Source organism: Apostichopus japonicus, chromosome 4 (genome assembly GCF_037975245.1).
Source record: "Apostichopus japonicus isolate 1M-3 chromosome 4, ASM3797524v1, whole genome shotgun sequence".
NCBI classification, from domain to species: domain Eukaryota; kingdom Metazoa; phylum Echinodermata; class Holothuroidea; order Aspidochirotida; family Stichopodidae; genus Apostichopus; species Apostichopus japonicus.
Window position 1 is genome coordinate 12,948,062 of NC_092564.1, and position 22,974 is coordinate 12,971,035.

The window sequence follows — 22,974 nt, forward strand, 5'->3', positions numbered from 1 at the left end:
ATCATACTCGTAGAAGATCTTAAGCCAGCTAATTCCAAGATCCTACAGTCGTGGCATTGAGATAACTACATTTATCTCTCAATTGCATGTTCCCTTACGGTTTCACACGCCTCTTGCGTTAATCTGTGAATCTATATCCATGTATTGAATTTGAATGACATCACTAACTCGGTTAAATCATGCCTGAAATTAAGAATTGATTTCCATCCATATCTACTCGTAACGACATTGATAGCTTATATATACCTTCTGCCTGTTCATCATGGCCAGCCTGATGATTGTCTCTCTCTCCCTCGGTCTCTCGCTCTGCCCCTCTTTTATATATCTAACTATTAATAACATGTTTGACATTTTGTTATGATTAAAAACACAGAAAAACGAACATGTGTTGATAAAACTCACCTAGCAAAATCTTCGGTGGATGGAGTAACGGATTGTAGCCGTCAAGTAAAAAGATACCAGGAAAAAAAATCAATTTTCCCCCCGTTAAGAGTACATTCGTAAAATCCTTGTGGAAATCATATCCATTTTCTGAGTTTTTCCTCTTACAATTTGGTAAAGACAACTTAAGTCCAAAATGTTGTTGAAGAGCAAAAAAAAGCCCAGACAGATGAAACATTTGTTGACAAAAATATGATACTACAGAACATGTCTATCCGATACAAGAATGGCAAGTGACATAGCAGTATGTATAAGTGGCCTTTGTGAGATCAATTCCGATTAATTTTTACAAATTGTTACTCAATTGGCGACATACTAGCGGAAGTGGAGCAGACTCTTGACAAAGAAATATTAAACTTATTAGATGAGAGAAGAAAACAAAAATTCCATCTCTTTGAAATCCAAACGAGACACTGGTTCATACGTGAATGTTCCAAAGAATGCGAGCTCTTGGGCGACTTGTCATGAGTCCAGTGTGCTATTGCGATTTATTAAAAGTGTGGGTCGGCCGTGGTAACTCTACCTGGTAGAGTTACAGACAAATAGTCACCAATAACAGCGGGATTCAACATAGTCTAAAGTGCCTCTGTGAACTGTGAATCTATTAAAAGCGCTGTCAACACATACAACTCTAAGGATAAACACTTAATATCGCCTTACGTCAAGTCGATAGAAGCGCTGTTGAGCTTACGACATGCCCAATGGAGCGTGCCGAGCAGGGTGCCGACTTTGAATTTATTACTACCACTTAGCAGTTGGTTTTTCATAATTTAATTTTGTACCTCACCAAGGTATTTATTTAATATCTAACAAAGGTGGGAAGCATTATTGTTACAATTTTCACGGTAATTGAGGAGTAAGATAAGTTTGTTCTTTGAACAATGCTACTCAAGTTCAGTGTTAATATAATTACATTTACACAAATCAATTACACCAGGGCGGTACCTTCTTTCAGAATGTATGACGCCCCCCTCCTCCCTCCTCCCTATCCAAGTTCTTTGTTTAATCAGTTTTAAACTTCCGTTAAATTTAAAATGAGGAATCGTTAATTAAATAATATTACAATGAATTGCAAAACAAATATTGCTAAACGTTCCTAGAATTATTTCAATGAGAGGAATTCTTCATCAGGGAAAGATCATCGTGTGTTATACTTTCGTCTCGAAATGTAATACACACGACTAATTTAAATATATCATAATTATTGTAACTTTATCATATATCATCATATGATGAGCCTGTGATATTCATGCGAAGAGCAGATTTTATTTAAAGATTGTGCACAGTGCTACAAAACACTATAATCAAATTCCTTACTATTCCCTAATAAAATTGATTCCTTAAATTCTAAATCATCCCGATCTTGGTTCACATAATTCGATATCGTTGATGTACATAACTGAATGTATATATGGAAAGACGAAGCAGAATTCCACTTGATTTGACTTGAATATTACTCGAATCATAGAACGGTACATAACTTTGCTATATATTACCGTAGAGCGTCCAATTGTGCGTTACAGTTGAATTAATAACTAGGTCAAGAATCATATTTCTCACGGACAGAGCAAGTGAGATAGTTTCTAATTACACTCGAGCTAACCTTAGTTTCATTTGAAAGGTCAGTTATCACTACGGATGAATATATATTCATCAAAATATAAGCATCTTAAACGGACATCAATTAAGTCAAGTAATTTAAATTTAAATATGTATGGGAGCTATGTTTTGAGAATTTTCGACTTTAAACGTCGTATTTGTGTAAAAAGAAAAAAGACGTATTCGTTAAGTGGGAGCGCGTGTTCACCACTGAATTATCTAATAAAAGATAATTTGGGTAGCATTCTGTTTACGTTATGTGATTAATAATATGTGATTGTGCGTTGAGTGAATTGTGTATCTTCTGATATATGTAATTACTTCGTTTGATATAAAATAGGAAATCGTTATAAAGAAACGACTTTAAAGTATCATTCTATATCAATAGTTAAATTCAGGATAAGTAATGACTTTATCCCTTCACTGTTCTGCAAGTACCCAGTGCGTTTTTGCTCTGTAAGACTTTCAAAATCTTAATTAATGAAGCGAAAGTGTTTTTGTGTGTGTGAATGAATTATACCTTACTCCCGATCGTTTTTTCTTACATAAGTTTATACCTATAGCGTTCACATCACTTTAAGTTGATCGTTGGTGTTCCGTTCTCGCCCCCCCCCCCACCTCCTCCCCTCACCCTCTTCTTTACAATATCGGGTACAATGTGCCCTCAGGAAAAGCTATTACCACGGTCCATTAAATTATTTTGTTTGTATTCATGGATCAATCACCCGCTAATCAGACTAGACTTACAAAGCATACCTAAACAAGTGAATTATATTACTTAATCCCATAAAACAATATTAATATTCTCTTAACACTTATTGACACAGAAATTTTATAACAGATACAGGCTTTGTAATACCTATATAGTAAACGAGATGTTGAACTAAACGCTTGATTAATTTTCTTATAGTATTTGTAGTACATTCCAAATGTCTCAACACCTTCATTGCAAAACGCACGTGATCTAGATTAATAGCAACGACCGCTCATGCATTTCAGCCGGACTTAAACTGTAATCCACTTCGAGCTCTACACTAACATATTCCAAATCCGAGGTAATTACTGTCATCTAAGAGAGTAGGTGAACGAGTCGTGTTTTTGTCCTAATTATAAAAGTAAAGACAACAACGGGTAAGTTTTAATTTTGTAAACTCTAAATTTGCTTACCCATCTTCATTGCCATAAATAATCCAAATTCCTTCACGCACATAACCAACAATGTAGTAATCCCACCAAATAATCAACATTGCTTTTTCTTAACTTTTTTTTTATCTCCTTATACAAAACGTAGATTATTTCCAATACTGTGTCTCACTATTCCACGAATCAACCTTAGTCCCATCTTGAATATCACAGCAAAGATAACTCTTCATTTGGCATTGCTTATGAATTTAACTCGATTTGAAACTATTCTTAAGACCCAAGAGACCAGCCAATAATATTTATTAATATTAGCTCCAGTCAAAGTAAAGTCAACTTACCATGACGAAATAGGCGTTGCTCGCAGAAGTCAAATCCCCAATAGCCAGGTCTTAATCCTATTCACACTAGAAGGTGTCGAAAGATTTCAGAACCGGGAATCAAAACTCCTCGCTAAATATTTTCAGGCTTCCTCTCCGATTTGTTGTGAGTTATTTTGTTTGAAATTTTTTTCCCCTTTCTTCAACCAAAACGGATGTTTTTTCCCCCTACAATCAAGGGAAATTACAAAGCTTACACTTAAAAAAAAAACCGTCGTGATTTGCACACCAACGGAGTTTCAACTAGTGATGAGCAACGCTCTGATTTGGATGGTAAAAGGAAGTTTGCTTCATAACGAATTTTGGAGCGAAAGCCGTGTTGTTGCCGATAAAGCTTTAGGGGAAAATAGAGACTGACCTCACAGCCAGAAGTCTTAATTTACGGATGCTTTGAATAGACGATCGCTATAGATTAATTTCCTTTTTCCAAAAAAAAAGATGAAGAAGAATAGCCCTGCAGTATATTCCCAGTTGTTGAATTCTTTCAAATGCTCTATTTCTCTCGAATTGTTTCTTATTTAATGGATTATTATTTCATATTCAATGTTGGATGTCATTTGTCGATTGGGTCATATCAATACAGGCCTAAGCATAATATATATATATAAATAAATATATATATATATATATATATATATATATATATATTTAAACATACATATATACAGACATATATACATACACACATACATACATATAAACATACATATTTACATAGTGACTTCATGTTACATGTCATCACAAGAACAAATATTGTTGTTCTTACAGTTGGCCTTATACCCCAATTCAATATAAAACACGAACAACCAAATTTAGGAAATGATAAAGTTGTTATTTTCTTTGTGGAAAAGTAGAAAAGTTCTTCAACAATATTACAGTGCATGTTTACAGTGTATATTCCGTAAAACTATCATATATGAATTAAAAGCGAATCAGATTGAGAAATTACTACCAAACATGTCACGTTTTACTGTTGTGTAAAGCGTACAGTAGGTTTGATCGCTCCATGGACTTCCTAAATCAATTAAACCAATCGGGACTTGAGAAATTAATGGCGTCAATAATTATCTCTGTGGACCCATAATTTCATTTACTCTTTACGGTTTGACAACATGATTATATAATTTTGTTATAAAGATTTCTAAAGCTTATAATATCCTTGTTTTACATTACATATACTTGCCGAATCCTTTTTAAGTATTCGACATGTTGTCTGGAAAAGTTATAAAATATGATAATATTTGATATGGTAATTGTTGACAATATGAATTGCGCACTGTCCTATTCAATTAAACATTGTAATGACACCCAATCTAAGGACTCGGGTAAACCCTACCATACCAATAAAGGCTTCCCAAAATGTCATTATATGCACACACACAAAATAAGCCCCATAATATTAACCTTGAGTACATTTGAGCTGAAAGGACATTAAAATTGAAAAAAAAATAATATACGGAAATATGTGACATTTCAAAAACAAAGTTGTTATTATGATTATTTTCCTCAATATCTCACGGGCATGAGAGCGATATTGCTTACAAAAGGTAGGCTTAATTAAGTGTGCGACCTTTTTTAGATGAATTGGCTTCAGTCAATCAATTACACTTCGTTGCCATGGCTGCTGAGGGTAACCGAACTTAAAATATATTACCATTATAAAGGTAGCAGATTTTGCTTTTACTGCATGTGTGACGACGCTCGTTATGTATACATCTTGGTTATTTGAGCTGATAATCATCAACCCATCTTTAGCCAATTTTATTATAATCAATAATTAATATGTTGTATCACAAAGAAAAAAACATACTAATGGATATCTTTCGCCTAACATTAACAAAATATATGTTATACTCTGATGATGACAATGCTGTTATTTCTACATTATTTGTGAAAACTTATGTTCCCGTACGAGAAATTAAGTGGAGAAGAATGTACGAAAAGTGTGCAAATTCATACATGGGATTAAACAATAAATTAACACACAAAAAAAAACAATGATTGTCACGTGAGACCCTGTTGAAAGACTATTAGAATATTCGTTTGGAAAATTTGATGTCCGAATAATGTCATAATCATCTTTGCGTCTCCTCGAGGGGACATGATAAAGAAATTACAATTGACTGACTTTTTGATCGGTTGATTGGTTGATCGGTTGATAGTAATTTACCATAAAAGATTAACGGATATTGAAAAGTGATAAATCAAATATATCAGTTAAAATATTCTAAAATAGTTTTGATTTCTCAATTACAACTGATAGTATTTTATGTAGAGTATAAACGTTTAATCTGAGCCTAATGTTTTCTAATTGTTATAATTTAATATGAATAAAACCCGGCTATCCACCTAGAGTGCTGAAAGAGAGTATCCATAACAGTTGAATGGTTTTATTTGTTTCCTATACACACAATATTTGTTGATTTCTTACGCAAAATTGCAACGATTTATACATGAATAACAGTATATCTAATGCGATTCGGTACCGGAATTGGCAGTAATGTGGATACAAAACGTCCCATAAGCACTCTGGAAACATTTTAACTTTACTTGAGGGGAAAACCTGTTTATCTTTCTTCGTTTCCCATTGTAAACTTTAATTACCAACTGTCTTTTTCAATTTATTGAACCTTACACGTCACTCTTCCTACGAACTGACAGCTTGGACGATGAGAGTAATAAAATTATATGATACTAATATGATTGAGAACGTATAACGTCACTTTAATATATCACGGATAACCTCGAGTGTGTTAGCTCCGACCTCTGTGTGATTGAACTACAAATCGAACGAGTCATGTTAATGTATTAATAACAAGATCAGCTGTTATATTATTTCGAGAGGATAATATATCGGGAGCTTGTTTGGAATAACACCCCCTTACTGTGAAACAATCGTAGTCAATCTAAGTCAAATGGGAAAGTTAATCCACACCTCAGAGGTATAATAACTATGTATTTGTAACATACTTTACTGTCGTTGGCATTAGCAATAGAGCATTAGTGAAATCAAACCAATACAATCACTGAACAAAATAATAAAAACGAATTCTGTGGGTTCTGACCAATGTTATTAATCCCAGATATTGAGCAAAATTCAATTAAGCAATTTCAAAATTGTTTGTTTGGACTAACCACTCAACCCCCTCCCCTTGTTTTGTTTTTCGTTTTTGTTTTGTTGTTTGTTTTACTGAGAAACAATCAAGGCCATTCTATAGTAAAAATGAGGAAAATAATTCGTCAGCTCATTTGATAGAAGTACATTTACTATTTGTAACATATTAAGAATTATTACGAAGCCAATAGCATGCATTAACCTAAGACAGAAACAGGCTTAATTACTTCAAATTACCGAAACAAAATAAAACTTTCCTAGAGCTTCTGACTAATTTGAATTATCCCACACATTGAGGAATCTTAAATTAATCACTTAACAATCTCAGTGTGTTGAATTGCATTTTAGTTGGCGGGGCAGGCATAGATAAATCTATACATATATTTTTAAGTTTTAAAAAGAACGGCTATTTTTCATTTTTTTTTATTTTTATTTCTAGCATAGTTCGGGTGATTAGTGAATATCTCCAAAGCAGGGACATGATGACGTGAAGATGTTTAGTCATTAAGTTTGGCAAATGTCATCTTTTCACAAGATGCCGTCCATTTTTGAATTACGTAGTTATTGTAATTATTGTATAACCGGTCTTACAAATCGGTCTTCACAATACAAAAATGTGTACTCGAAAATATAGACTACATTCGTCTTAATATGTATGTATGTATGTATGTATGTATGTATGTATGTATATGTGATCTTCCCGCAAGCAGGAACTCGCGAAAGAAGCCATGTAGGCTTGTAGACTCGCAAGCTGACCGAAGCCAATCTCTCGGCACACATCCATTTAACGTCCATGTCGGGAAGTTGTTATTGAACAACACCCTTGCCAGACGACACACATTGCTGTCGGCGGGGAATCGAACCGGGGATCTCATGACTGGGAGACGCCGGCGTTAACCACTAGGCTATACACTCCGCTAGGCTATACACTAATATCCCATCTTGGCCATTGAAGGTCGACAGCAATACATCTTTACGACTGTCGCAAACTCATCTCAATTGCAATTTGACTTTTTATCAGAGCTTCGTGTCACAATTATACGTCCGCGCTTAAAATTTACTTGTATTCTTATACTTTACATGTCCGACAAAGGAGTTACGTTTAATATCTTCAAAGTCAAAAATATATCTATTTAGCAAGGGATTGATTTTATTATAAGTGGTTGATTACAATCCAACTAACATGCAATAAAATATAACATGCATGATAGCTTTGCTATCAAGTCTGTGGTCTGTTGTCAGGACTTAACCGTGAAGTCGAATATCTAGGGAATAACGTTCATCTTAACACTATAATCGTTTTGTAAATTCCATTTGCAGATGACCACCAATTTAGAGGCCTACTGATTGTAAACTTTTCGTGATCTTACGTACAGTCCTAGTATAATACTAACAATCCTACATCTTTTGTAACTTCTAATATTATGAGCTTATCAGATCTCGTGTTGCCAGCAAGAACAACCAAAGGAGAACAATCTGAGAAAATCGAAGAATGGCAACTTAGGGCAAAATGAAGAATTGACGTTAACCGATTTAATTAGCTTTAATTTTCATTTATATATGAATATTCGAAAAGGCTAAGTAAACTATGAATAACTGATTATCTATCTTAATGAGATTCCCTGTTAGTCTCAGCGATTCAGTCGCGAGCTCTACCGACTGGAAGAGTACCGTCTTTCGCACGACAAAACTTGTGCTAAAAGGGGGCGCTATCCCATGCTTCGTTGTGAACACAGTATATGATAATAATAAAAACCGAGAACATCTCTTCTTGGGTGTTTATCTAAAAGTAGTGAATATTTTTCTGTTGAAATTGCCTGATTTATTTGGATAGCTATTAAGCTAAATATACTCTGGTATGATCAACCATGTTATTGATGCATAAGTTAATCGATTACAGGACTATAGTTCTCGAGGAACATATGAAAATTGCTGTGAGGAAAACGAAAGCATTTCATTTGATAAATTTAATGGGGTAATGTCGACGATGCTTAAAGTGTATCGATTCTTACGTTTAATTGTTTTATCTCAATCTTCAATAGTCAATTTTAGGTGTCACATATAGTTGTCATATAAAAGTGACAAACTCAAGCATTTCCTCTAAAACATGTGTTTCTTGGAAAGTTCAATCGATGTTTTAAAGCTTTAAAAAGACCCACGTGGTCATAATTTATGTTTGAATCAACAGTGGCGCAACCACCTATACCGAAACGGATTCAACCCCCACCCCTTCTGAAAATAAAATCGAGGGGACCAGCCCTCCGCCTCACCCCCCCCCCCACCCACACCTACTGACAAAAATGAAAAAACAGACAGAAATGTTAAGGAACAAATTCTTGTGTAGAGAACATAAATAATTAATATGTTTATACAACAGATACAGTTGAAATAAAGCATAACTTTGCCAACAATTTCTCAAAGGTAAGTTAAACCTTTCCTCGGGACGACTAACAGCTGAAACTTCTTCAACATTGCTTCAAAACGTTGCAGAATATTGCATTACTTTTCATCTAACACCGTCAATTTTATAAACATTTCTAGTCACAAAATTGTGATTCGGGGAGTATTCATTATTCCATATTCTCCCAGACCTCTAATACCCGTTCCGGGACGTAGCGCCCTGACCCCCCCCCCCCTCTTTCGGCAGACATATAGAGGAAATGAGTATGTACCTGAAAACCTTTCACATGTTTATTCATTCCGCTGAAATCGTATCGCAAGCAATGAAATTAGAAATTGTAGAGCTTTTATAGACGGAGAAAATTTCATTAATCTTTTTTTGTTTTTGTTGTTTTGTTGAAGGAACACCAAAAAGGTTTACATTTGGTTAAACCGGTTAAAAAGTCGCTTTAAGGAGTACTCAAATGATTGTGTCCATGCACCACCGATCATTAAACTAGATATTGAGGATTATATATTTATGATACATGGCCTCATCAGAAAGGGTGGTGGACAAATATTTTCAAAGGCATGTACCGTACCTTCATTGGGAGCGAGGGGGGACGTAAATGTTGCCCCCCCCCCCTGACTGCGAGTTAACGAAAGCAGGCGTTTGTTTGTAGAGTATACTGTACACATTATAATGAGTTAAAATGTGTACATAGAATATGCGCAGTGACCGTAACAACTTAACGTTCATCACTTTCGATTGGTGTGTCATTGGTGATATATCTTGTAATCATGAAATTAACTGAAAATATAAAATAAAAATTACATATGTAAAACTATTTTGAGAAATGGGTCATATTACATGTTGAAACACCCCCATCCCATTCCCGACTCCCCCCCCCCCACCTTCCCCCAACCTACACTTTACGCTGTCAGTTCTGTATTCTAACTGTAGTCTTATGCTTGGACTAACACGTACAGACTCGCATGATATCACGTCCATCTGTCGTGCGACATATCCATAACACCGGCTAAATGTTATTATTCATCAGAGCGTGTTGTAACTAGAAATACAAACATACCGTGTACCAAAGTACTGGTTTTGCTAAGACAAAATATTTTGTCTTCGCTTCAACCAGGGAGTTCCCCATGACAACACCCTGCTTCAACTTATCGTAACCTTTGCATACCATGTACTGATCTTTAGAATGAAGACATTATATATATAAATAAGTTTATTTTGTTATTCAAAACACGCCAAATAGGCCTTTTATTCACCTTTGTGTAAGATATACAAATATACGTACATTTCAGTTTTCGTGGTGTTTGTTACTATGTGCCAACTACAAAGAAGAAGAACAAACGTGTGAAGTGTATATACCAATAAATGGAGTCTAGATAAATGGATTGCCTGCACTAAGTATACATTACGTCTATTCTGTTATGATTAAACTTGAGTTGTAAAAAATTGGAACGTGTTTAACTTTCATGATATAGATACCGTCATGTCATCTAGATAAGCAAGATATTTTTTTCCTAATTTCACGCCATAAAAGAGGTTCAATGAAGTCACTCGCCGATATAACATTTAAAAACTTAAAATTCCCACAGTAACTCATTGATTTATTAGCACACATGTACACACTCTCTCTCTCTATCTCATTCGTTTACCAAATTAATAACATTATTAGTTGTTTGTAATGTTGCGTTCTCCCGGGATCTCTTTGTTTATGGAATTAAGACTATATGAAATCTCATTAACTTTAAAATACTTGTATTTTGTTATTGTCCTGACTGAATTAAACCACAAAACAAAAAGAGAAAGAAATCACATATTTACGGACATTTAATCCGTCCACATCCCGCAAAACTTGATCTGTGTTTACGTAAGAGAAAGTGCTCACTCTCAGGCAAAAACCACCAAAAAACTTAAAATTTTAGTAATTTGTCAGAAAAGATGCTTGAATTCATCGCAGCGCTTGTCACGTTGACTGTGTTCTGATTAATCCAAACATTTATTGAAAAATATTAGTTTTCATAAGATTCTTAATCTTGATTATATATTTTATTAATAAACGCTTGTCAACATAGCTTTCGTGTGACAGGCACATACAAGACTGCTGCTTTGTTTGTAGTCATATTTTTGGAGGAAATTATTCACCCACAAGACATACTTTGTTTTCATTTTTTATTTATTCCATATTTGTGGTCATCTCCCTTTTTTCTCGCATCTTTTGTTACGTTTTTTTTTTACGTTTTCAGAGAAATGTCAAAGATCATTCACAAATATTTTTGTGACAGAATTGATAAATTCATTTAAGATAAAAATCTGACGGGTTACGAGCATCATAATCAACGAAAACAGCATGTGCAGAGATTTTTTCCTGAACCCCCCCCCCCCCCAAAAAAAAAAAACACATTATACCCTGTAAACATCAGCCATGCATCTTCACGATTGTAAACATCGAGAAGATAAATATCTTTTACAACTTGCGGTAGTGGTAAATGTCCCTTATTAACATTTAATTTGGCACGATTCTTTAAAAGGAAGGATATGTTATGCAACGGAAAAGTTGTGTTATGAATAAACAAACCCCGGGAAAAAGTACAAGCACCGTGAGAGGAAAAGTTAAACTTTCGTCGTAATAATGTTCAACTCAATCTTACTTGATGGAACTGAACGAGCCAGCGACACTTTTAAGGAGTTTATTTTACTTTATTAGCAAAAGCCACTTATGAAGATAGAATTTTGTTTCTTGTTCTTTCTCCGTTATATATTTCGAGCAACTTGCATGTTGAAAAAGGAGACACCTATTCTTGCCATACGTTTAAGAAATTAAACTTTTGCTAAAAAGTTTAGCGCAACTAGTAAGAGTTTAAGACGTATATAGGCCTGCATTGATAATGTGAAGGTCAACATAGCAACTCATTCCTGCTCGGTAACACACAGATAAATAAAATTCACAGGAAATGAGACCCTTAAACATGTAAAATAGAGAGTTGCCAACAACGAAAGCAGTGACACAAACTATATTTCGTTTACAAAAAAACACATCTAAAATTTCTAGAAAGTTACCGTTAAATTGTTTTGCAACACAAACATGAAATTGATAAGCTCCTTTAAGCTTATTCACCATGTATTAGTATACTTAGTAGCACGCAGAGATGAGCTTAGCAAGACAACACAATAAACAAATTTAACATCTTCTGGCAGGACTGGTTAGTTTCTAGTTTTTTTTTTCTCTTCTTGGAAAATGGTTTTCATCTACTACGAATGCATATTCGTTCGTGATGGAATTACACTGAAAATTTAAAGAATCTGGCTTTCTAATCTGCAAGATAAACCGAGAGGCATGCATGAACCTCAGTTGAATATTCCCCGACACTGGCTACAAAAAGCACACCTGCACAGAGATATGATTAAATTATCAGATACACTACTTCATCATGTTTAATATGGTATGTCCAGAAAATGAAATAAAAAAAAATACACTCTAAGTGGATGAAATAATTGAAAAAGATGTCCTTAAAATATTTTAGCCCTTTTAAGTCTTTATCCTTGAAAACGACAATTGATCCTCTTTAAGTTAAGCAGTGCGTTTAGTAAGTATTCAATGTATTTTGGTATATTGCAGGTCTCTCCCCCAATCTCCCCTGTATAGGCACGCTACCAATTAGATAAGTGAATTCTACGTCATTCGTGACCCACGTGACTTATTCAAACCATGCGGTTGCAGTGCTAGGTATAAGTACCAGACGTTTTATTCATAATTTTATCATGCAAGATGAAAGGGTTTCGTAAATTGATTAAGGTGCTAAAATGAAACTCAGAGTGTGATGTATCCTCTCCTACGGCATAAATATAGTTGTGTGTATAATTTAGCCAAGAGGTTTATCCTTTCCAGGTTCTCTCTTAATGAATAGCAACGACCTGGTTTTGTTTCCCAAAATAAGGTGGAATTACAAGGTTCACGTCGGAGTTTAAGAAAAGTCAAACAAAAACATGATTATGATTCGGTTCATTCGTGTTATCCGCTGTTTCTTGAAGAATATCTCAATACCGTGACTTCTCAGTTTCACTGAATTAACGTTTGTGTGTAGCTTCGCCTGCGCAAGTTGACTATATCATATACCAGCTACTGATCGTGTTACATTTACTATACTATTGTAGCCTAACACATGCTGATAGTTACATCGTGAATGCGTGTCTCATTGCAGGACAAGTACCAACACTTATCCCTTACCTGAAACAAGTTCAACCCTACATCACATCCTATATATAAGCAATAAGACTAAGCCCTATAACACAATACCAGAATGAGGCAGCACTTAGTGCAGACCTGCAAAAGATGACGTTAGCTCAGTGGTTAACGCCGGTGCCTTTCAATCATAAGGTCCCCGGTTCGAGTCACTCCAAGATTAACTTATGTCGTCCAGTTACAGAGTTGTTGACAATTGACAATTCATAATCATGGACGCTAAAAATGAATCTAAGAGACTGACTTCGGTCAGCTTGCGGCTTTTATAAGCCAATGAGGCTTCTTCGCGAGTTCCTGCTTGCAGGAGGATCTTAAATACATACATACATAATTATCACAGGCCTACAACATTTAGGAGAGGCCAACGACACTTGGTTCAGGCACATACACCAATCACCAATAACCAGAAAATGTTATATGTCCTAGCACACAATGACCCAAGTACCGTGCTATCGCATGGACAATTCCAAAACATCACCATTTGGTTCAATACAGAGATATGAGATACCTGCGCATATACCTACCCACTTGTAATACATCGTATTTGTAAATGTTTGATATCGTTAATATAAACAGGGTCATAGCCACTGGGAGCATGCATGGGGAAGCATGCCTTCTCCCCTCGCCTAAAACTTTCTTCCAAATGGTTTACATTTATGAAACACGTTGGCCAGTTGGGACAATTTTCTAATGCTAATACCTCTCTAAACTGTCATCCCATATCATGCCTCAAAGCTCTAAAACGGATCATGACAGTACAGTATAGAACAACTTGTCCCAACTGGGTGCACAGCCATTTTGAACAATTTCCTAATGCTAAATACCTCTACACGTGCGCAAGATCGTGGACATGACAGTACCATGGTGCATCTAAGCCACAACGTGGAGTGGACACCACTCCGCTCATATAATCGTTAGTCATAAACTTTAGTTCCCTGACTTAAAATGTGGACACAAAATTGGCTGCCCCCCCCCTTTGCCCACCCCAGTCGTACCACCAAGCCTGGCTACGCGCCTGATACAAGGTACCCATAATAACAATACATATAGACCTAATCATATAGTAATAAAGTATCAGCAGTAGTGAAGGATCATGTCTATAAACACAAGCGAAGGAAAGCTGTGTTTCGTGAAATCAATACACTCATTGGTACTTCCATAAAAGTAACGATAATTAAATATTTACATCGACAAGGTTAAAGGATTATCTGGTGATTGAAGTTGATTGCTTGTCAAAACTGTTGAAAGTGTATTGAAACTTGAGGTGAAAACCACATAAACATATAGCATTTTGTATCGGGAAGAATTGTTCAACTTTTGTGATATTTTGTAAATGCAGATCTGGTAACAGCAGAATTGATGACGTCTTCAGGGCAATTCAGCTGAAGAGGGTCGTTGTTTTTCTTTGTCATTTGTCAATCATTTATCGACAGAGGAAAAAAAAAAAATTTCTGTAAACAATGTACAGAGAACTTCGACACACAGCTACGCGACCGTTCTAAATGTATCAGGTTTCAAGGATAACTCCACAAGAATATTATAAAAGCCCAAGTAAAGCTTTCAAAGAGCGTTTACCCTGTTGAATCACAGACCCCCTCCCCCCCCCCCCCCTCCTACTGTGGCCCAACGTCCTGGTAGTTAAACCCTAGTTTATTCAATCACCAATATCTAGAATTAGAGGGCAGTATAGAGATATTGGGTTTTCAACTATAGCAGTATGGAATATTTTCTTCACTATAATTAAGTTTCACATTGTTTATCACCAGAAAATCGCTTAAACGGTAAGAAATTTTCGATGTGTGAGACAGGGGTGTGTGAAACCAGGAAGTTTTAAGAGAGTCCAGTAAAGAAACTTAAAATATTTTCGTATAACAGAATGGTTATCATACTTATCGACCATGTTGATCCTGTTATGGTTATAATGTTCGGTGATCAGCGGTGCATCACTTATGATTATACGAACTTCCATTCTATCCAAAGTTCAAGAATACATAAACCTTTTGCACAATTTTAATGCTTGAATTTTATTCACAACTTTTAACGCCCAGAGCAATTTGTGTCATAAACAATTCCATCATTTGCATTCGCTAAACTATGTAAAGAGCAGTTCAATACACTGTAAAGAATGTCTAATTTTGTAGTATTGGTCGACTACACTAAACATTGTAACAAATAAGCACAAACTGTTTAACATTAAAAGTCTTAAAAGTGCAATCTTTATATTACAGTATAAAAACAAAACAAAAACTCCGGTCAACGTCCATAAACTGAAGCTGCTTTCTAATAATGAAAACTACCTCGGGCACGAAAATAATAAAGACATGTAAAACCTGTTCTAAATATATGCTGTGAAAATGTAAATACTGTAAAAAGGGAATTTGCATTAAACATAACCATACTATATGATCAACTTTATTAAACCACACAAAATGTAATTGAATGCTCGCATGAAACAGCAAATGTGGGTTCATACATAATTAAAGTAAATTATTGTTTTTAACTTCATCGTTTGGGTAAATTTTAAATGACTGTGCAGTTTCGGAACAAATTATTCAACGCTTTCAATAACCAAGCGTTAAGTTCGTTATTAATGTGTAACTGTACTCATAAATTCACTACCGCATTATGTGAGTACATGGCGTGAGCACTTCTTTGTAATTTCAGTGACATCCTCCCACCCTACCCCCCCCCCCCCTTAGATTAAAATCAAGGCATTCAGGTCCTCTCCCGCCCCCTAATAACAGACAGAATATTACTCCTAGTGTATATACATACATATATAGGAAATATTAGGGGCCTGCCTTCCCCTATAAAAATCAATTTTTTTTGATGGGAAGTGGTGCATTTCGAGGAATATTTCGACTATAAATTTAGGTCTATAATTTGATCTACAAGAAATGGTTTTGCTAATAACTGCATTCATTGTTTTGTGTGGGGTTGAAACGGGAGGGGTGTACACCCCACCTACACCTCCTAATATGGAACCAGCGGCTTCAGACCTGTGTTATTGTTTGTATTTCGTATCTGACATAACAGGGTGTTGCAAGGTATCATTTTTAAGGTTCATGTAGTCCAATGATCTTTACACATTATAAAGAATTTAAAGAGAAAAAAAGGCCTTATTGTGTACCTTTTATGTTGTTGTATTTATCATATAATCTGAAGCCGAACCCACGCTATGTTTAAAATTGTCGGAAATGAACAACTATAGATCTGTCTGGAGGAAATAGTTCAACCACAGCTGTTACATATTTAATTGTTACTATAGACAATGTATATCATGGACCACAATGGTTAGGTGTCCCGGGGTGTAATTCCAGTCAATTATACAATCGATCATTATGTTACTGATTTTGGAGCCAGTCTAATTGCCCCCCCTAATATCATTAAACCGCCGCCATGGTGAAAAAGTACAGGCGCACCTCAAGGCGATTGTAGGGTCGCACTGCAACATTTAAAATGTTTCTGTAACCAGGGATGGTCTGTTTACGTCAAAAAAGGTTTCCATCCACAGAATCAGAATCATGCCGGGAATTTAAATGTTGGGGCCAAAATTGACCCCCCCCCCAACCCTCCCTCCACCTGCACCGATTGATTTAGGCAGACGTTAAACCGATATATATATATATATATATACATATATATATATATATATATATATATATATACATATATATATATATACATATATATATACATATATATATATATACATATATATATATATATATATATATATATATATACATATATATATATATACATATATATATACATATATATATATATATATATATATATATATATATATATATATATATATATATATATACATATATATATACATATATATATATATATATATATATACATATATATATATATATATATATATATATATATATATATATATATATATATATATATATGGAACGGACAGAGGTGCATGAAGGATTTGAAAAGGAGATGTTTGCCCATGGAGTGTTATCTGGGTTCCTTCCAAATAAAGTAAATTTAAAGAGTATATATACTTGAAATGGTGATTTCTGTGGCATATTTAGACTATAAATTAGGCTTAAAATAAGGTTTAAACGTAACTTGATTGTGCTAATAAAGACCCTATATATTTTTGTGTGTTTGTGGGTTGGAAAGATGGTGTTTACCCGTATAGCACCCCTAGCGGTGGATTAATTCTTCCCTGGCTGAATTGTAAATAATCCCCTGACTGAATCATGCCTCCCAGCCCCCCCCCCCTCCCCCAACTTACGATAGAAGTGGCGTCAATCTTTCTACCTCCTCTTTACGCACTCCACTTCACAGAGTATTCTTATTTTCACTGCATCCTCTCGAAGATTAATATCACTTCCTTTATCTACATTAATAATTATACAGAATGTCTAGGCTTACTTGCGATATCTAAAGATGTATGTTTTGCAATCGTATGTGGTCAAGGATTATCTCACACTACCCTGTATAACGTTCCTATAATTCAGAATAGTCACTAGGCAAACCAATTTTTCAAACAGAATGAACAAGCCACTTATGGTACGTTTCTTTTTGTGATATTCAGAGGAGTAGTAGCCAGGACGGACCCAGCGGATAGTTATGTTACCTTACCACCCTTTTTGCACTCTTCATATTTCTTTTGGTTTATTATTAAATAAACACCATTCTAGAGAATGTTCTTTATCACATATTTTCCGAGATCACTGCAAATTCCTCAGTGCCCCCTAATTGACTCTGGTCCCCGGGGCTGTCTCCCCTCTGACCCCCTCTGGTCAGGCCTGGTGATTTTTAAAGACACACCCTCTCCCATACACAAGTCCATCCTTTGACCAGGCAACCGTCCATGCACCCAGTAACAGACTGGGCTATCTCATGAGAGTAAAATCCTTCACAAACAGATTATATCAGAAAAAGTTCCTTCCTGCCTACCAAAATACTAACGCCTACCGGCTTTGCTTACCCTCTGCCCCTTACTATATGACGTCACCGAAAACGAATGGGGGGGGGGGGATTACCAAGCCCAATGTATATGCAAGGTGAAATGGGTTATAAACTGACTTACTGAATACATTTTACATATGAAACAATACCAGAAAGAGACTTACACAACTTTACCCTATTGATAAGTGAATTGATCAAACTTTTCAGCTGAAATAAATATTCAGATAAAACTAAAAGTAATTACGTGAGTTAAGATTTCTTTAAACATCCTATACGGCATCTTGTTTTTTGTTGTTGTCATAAATCGCAAGAAAGAGAGAAAGGTACCCCCCCCCCCCCCCTCTTTGTTTTATATGTATAGCGTTAGAAGTTGGAGTGCCCGCTGTTTACGTTTAGAAATCTAGCTTAGAAGTATGTACGGGCTATCTAGAAGCATTTCGTAAATTGCTTGCAACTTCAAATATATTACAGAGCCAGTCGAGGTGTCAGTTTCACTTTGCAGATTTGGTAAACCAATACCAATGAGGAATACCATAAAAAGGTAAAACTTACAGTATTTTTGCAATTTGACTTCCAATATTACCCCAGTACGTATCGATCCAATTAATTAGAAGAGTCACTGGACACTAATAACTGCTTCCGGGCTCTGGACTTTACTATAATTGCCTGCTAATATTATTAACTCGCGACCATCATGGACAATGGTACAATTTCAGAGGGTGCAATTTTAACGGTCAGACCAGATTCTGAAAGGGGATGGAGACATTATTATCTCAGACGTACATATTAAACCCTGCATCTTTAGAAATTATTCTCCCGTGCTCTTCGGTGTCAAATAGTAAACTTGTTGGTTATTATCAACGCAGGAAGGAGCACGATGTCTAGAAAAGGTAAAGCTTTGAACTTTCGCGCATTCTCGTACTAATCACAGGTCTAAACGCTGCTGTGCAGCCTCCATTTCCAATTCCAATTATGAGATAATAGTTGTGGTTGTAATAAGCGTTGCAAGGGATACAGTTTGAATGAGAGATACATTATTACTGGTTGGAGTGCAGAGAATCGTCAAGGAGCCTTGTTTGAGGATCCATGGAGCTGAGCCCCCTCCTCTTCATAAGCTGCAGCATTATAATTGGTTGGGAGTGCAGAGGCTCGTCAAGGAGCCTTACTTAAGGGTACAGGAGCGGGCTGAGCCCCCTCCTTATAAGCTGCAGCATTATAATTGGTTGCGAGTGCAGAGGCTTGTTTGAGGGTCCCGGAGATGAGTGCCACTCCCCCCCCCCCACCTTCTCATAAGCTAAAGCATTATAATTGGTTGGGAGTGCAGAGGCTCGTCAAGGAGCCTTGTTTAATGGTCCAGGAGCTGAGACCCCTCCTCATAAGCTGCAGCATTATAATTGGTTAGGAGGGCAGAGGCTCGTCAGGGAGCCTTTTTTTAGGGTCCAGGAGCTGATCCCCCTCCTCATAAGCTGCAGCATTATAATTGGTTGGGAGTGCAGAGGCTCGTCAAGGAGCCTTGTTTGATATGTCCAGGAGCTGAACTCCGCTCCTCATAAGCTGCAGCATTTTTTTCAGGTATTTTTATTTCTCCTAGTAGAGGGTTAACCTGATATTTTTCTTGTATTGTCAATGTATCTCCTTTTTCTTTCTTCTTCATATTTTTAGAAATTATTTGGGGATTAATACCCATTACATACTCCCGTTTCCACCGCCCAGTTTTACTGAATGATCCAACGATATACAAACATGCATCTGCTGTGACGACAACGAAAGTCTCCGAGAAGTGCGGATTGTTGCATTTAAAAGGGCGCTATGCTAAGTCTCATTAGGATGTGTATAGATTGTCCTATGTAAATAAATAATTACTCAACTGAGACAAATTTACTATGAGGATCAAAGGGAACCGACGATATTAACTGACGTTGAAGAAGTTGTTATAATGTTCACTTTAAACAATGGGATTTATTAACAGTAATTTTGAGCGTCCGCACATATTCGATTTTTTTCATATATTCACAACAACCCTTCTGTCTGAAATCTGGGCTAGTTATATAAGAAATGATGTAATTACTGTTCTCGGGAGATATTGGACAAAGTTTAATAAAGAAAGATTTCCGTTCGTTTTAAAGATAATTGGGAAAACAAACCATGATTTGTTTTTCTCACTCCTTGGGGGGAAAAAGTACAATATCACTCTTGGAAATCAGTAAAACACGTGTAATCAAAACAACAGTAAGACTAAACAATGCAACTAAATGATGAACTCTTTCAGTATTTCATTGTAGTTATGGGTGCACAGAAAAGTTACAATACATGTTTGAAGCAGACCCGTTGCCAGATGTGGGAGGGGGAAAAGCCAAATCTTTTCCCCACTTTCAGAGTCACGGTATTTAACTTTAAGAACGCATGTGTCGATGTATGACTTTTCATGACACCATACATGAATGCTCTAAGCTTTGTTACGAATCTGAACTTTAGGTGGGGGCGGTGGGGGGGGGGGAACAAACTTTTGCTGACGTCTGTTGTAGGTTCTAAAGGGAAACATTTTCCACACCCTTTGAGAAAACTTTGTATCGGTAAGAGTGCTCAAATTGAAATAATTAGTTCTATTCCCCGTCAGAGAATTTAAGTTTAATTAACGCTTATAATGATATGACTTTTTCATGACACCATATAGACTCTACCCTCTGTTAAGAACGTACGGCCCGGTTTGTCACGATAAAAATATTTGCAAGTACATAATAGTACGTGTTAGTAGTTGTATCCAGGTATCTCATATCTTATGGACCCTACATGATGTATTTAGCAAAGACGGCAATCCAGTGCACTACGACGCACTGAACTTTAACAAGAAGCGTCAAATACTGAATCAAAGTTAATTTGTTCGGAGAAATCCCGTTCTATGCTGAGTATGGCTAATGAGGAAACCAATGAGTAGCAGAGCACGCCGTGTTTTAACAAAAAAAAAATAGCTTATTTAGTATATATCTGTGTGTGTGGGGCTTCGCCCGCCCGCCCTCCCTCCCCCCCCCGCCATCTGAACCCCCATCTGAGTATGCCACTGGTTTGGAGTTACATGCTTGACGTTATAACATGTGAACCTCCCCTCAACCCCTCCCTAACAACAACAGCAAGATATTTACGACTACGTCAGTGCATTGGAATATAGAAGTCATTTGACCAGGGAGCAAAGGCGCACATACGGCGGTGTTTGGGTTGGGTGTTACCCCCCCCCCCCCCCCGGCTGAAAATCTAAAGTCGGTCCAAAAGCGATGTCAGCTTGGAGCCAAATTCAGCGAGGTCTTTAGCCCATAAAAGTAAGAGTTAATGCAAACAAATTCGTTCTCTCTGTTTCACCTTGACGACCGAGATTCTTTATAATATTAGGCTAACAAAATGCCACAGCTGAAGCCCACAAACCCACGGGACTGCGTAAGACATTCCGATAAAATTTCTCTCAGAAATGTATTTCTGTACTAAAAGATCACTTCAAAACAACAATAATTAACTGCAAACGCTGCTGCCGAAGTCCTCGGAACCCTCACCCGAGCTTGAGACACAATTTCAGACAAAATGAAGTCCTCTGTCTCTCTCACATTATACTATCGTGATTTAACGTTCCTAAGAAAGAGCGTCCGAGTTTACGGAACTGCCCAGATTCAACATATATCCAATCATATTTACTAATTGTTTAATGTGTCTATATTGTGATAGGTCCCTTAATTGTGATGGATTGTAGTTTAAGGGAATATCTTTACTTGTTTAATTCACAGACATAAATGGAGGTGCCTCTGATGGTTATGCTTTGAGTTATCATCTTAACTCTGCCTTCGGTACCTTTGACAGGGACAATCAGGCAGTCGAAACTGTGCTGTTAGTCGCCATGGTGCCTGGTGGTACTATACCCGTGCAACATCTAACCTCAATGGTGACTATATGGCAGCAGATAATGATACATCAAGCATATACTGGTATATAATCTATCTGGAGGTCATTATAACATCAAATACACAGAAATGAAGATAAGACCTGTCTAGATACGGTTCTTTCCACTAAGTACTTGATAAGTGGGTTAAAACTATTAAACACACTGGAGTTCAGCTAATATATCATCCATATCAGCCAACAAAATTGTTACAGATAGCCCAAAATCCACCCCCCCCCCTTCCATGTACACAACCTCCTCATGGGGTCTGCCCGATATTCATAAGGTCCGCTATTCATAAGGGTCATTGTTCATAAGGTTCGTTATTCATAACGTGCATTTTTTTCGATAAAAAGGTTCGCTATTCATAATGGAAATAAAGGTTCGTTATTCATAATAAAAAGGGATCATATAATTCATAAGGTCCGGTATTCATAATGGAAACAAAGGTTCGATATTCATAATGTGCAAAACGGTTCGATATCCATAATGGACAAAAAGGTTCGTTATTCATAATGGGACAAAAGGTTCGATATTCATAATAGAACAAAGGGTTCGTAATCCATAGTAGACAAAAAGGTTCGTTATTCATAATAGGAGAAAGGGTCCGATATTCATAATCGATCAAAGGGTTCGTAATCCATAATGTGGAAAAAAGGTTCGTTATTTATAAAAGGGCACCACCAGATAGTGGCGGATGCATAATTTTGCAGAGAATATGAGCCACACACCCTAACCCTAACTCTAAACAGACACAGATACATCCAGGTGTGTTTTACACTC

The 22,974-nt window shown here is 36.2% G+C and overlaps 1 protein-coding gene across 6 annotated transcripts in view; it reads right to left on the reverse strand.

Annotated features, from left to right (window-relative positions):
• LOC139966486 (NADPH oxidase 5-like) overlaps positions 1-22,974 on the reverse strand; it is a 193,466-nt gene that overhangs the window by 164,796 nt on the left and 5,696 nt on the right. For 4 of the 6 annotated variants that reach the window (XM_071969538.1, XM_071969537.1, XM_071969540.1 and 1 more), the window contains exon 1: positions 3,522-3,890. The exons of 1 other annotated variant lie outside the window; for it this stretch is intronic. In XM_071969538.1, coding sequence (XP_071825639.1) covers positions 3,522-3,524 — 3 coding nt within the window. In that variant the 5' untranslated portion in view covers positions 3,525-3,890. Of the gene's footprint in view, positions 1-402; positions 896-3,521; positions 3,891-22,974 lie in introns of those variants that run through there. One more of the 6 variants, XM_071969542.1, reaches the window with a different exon arrangement.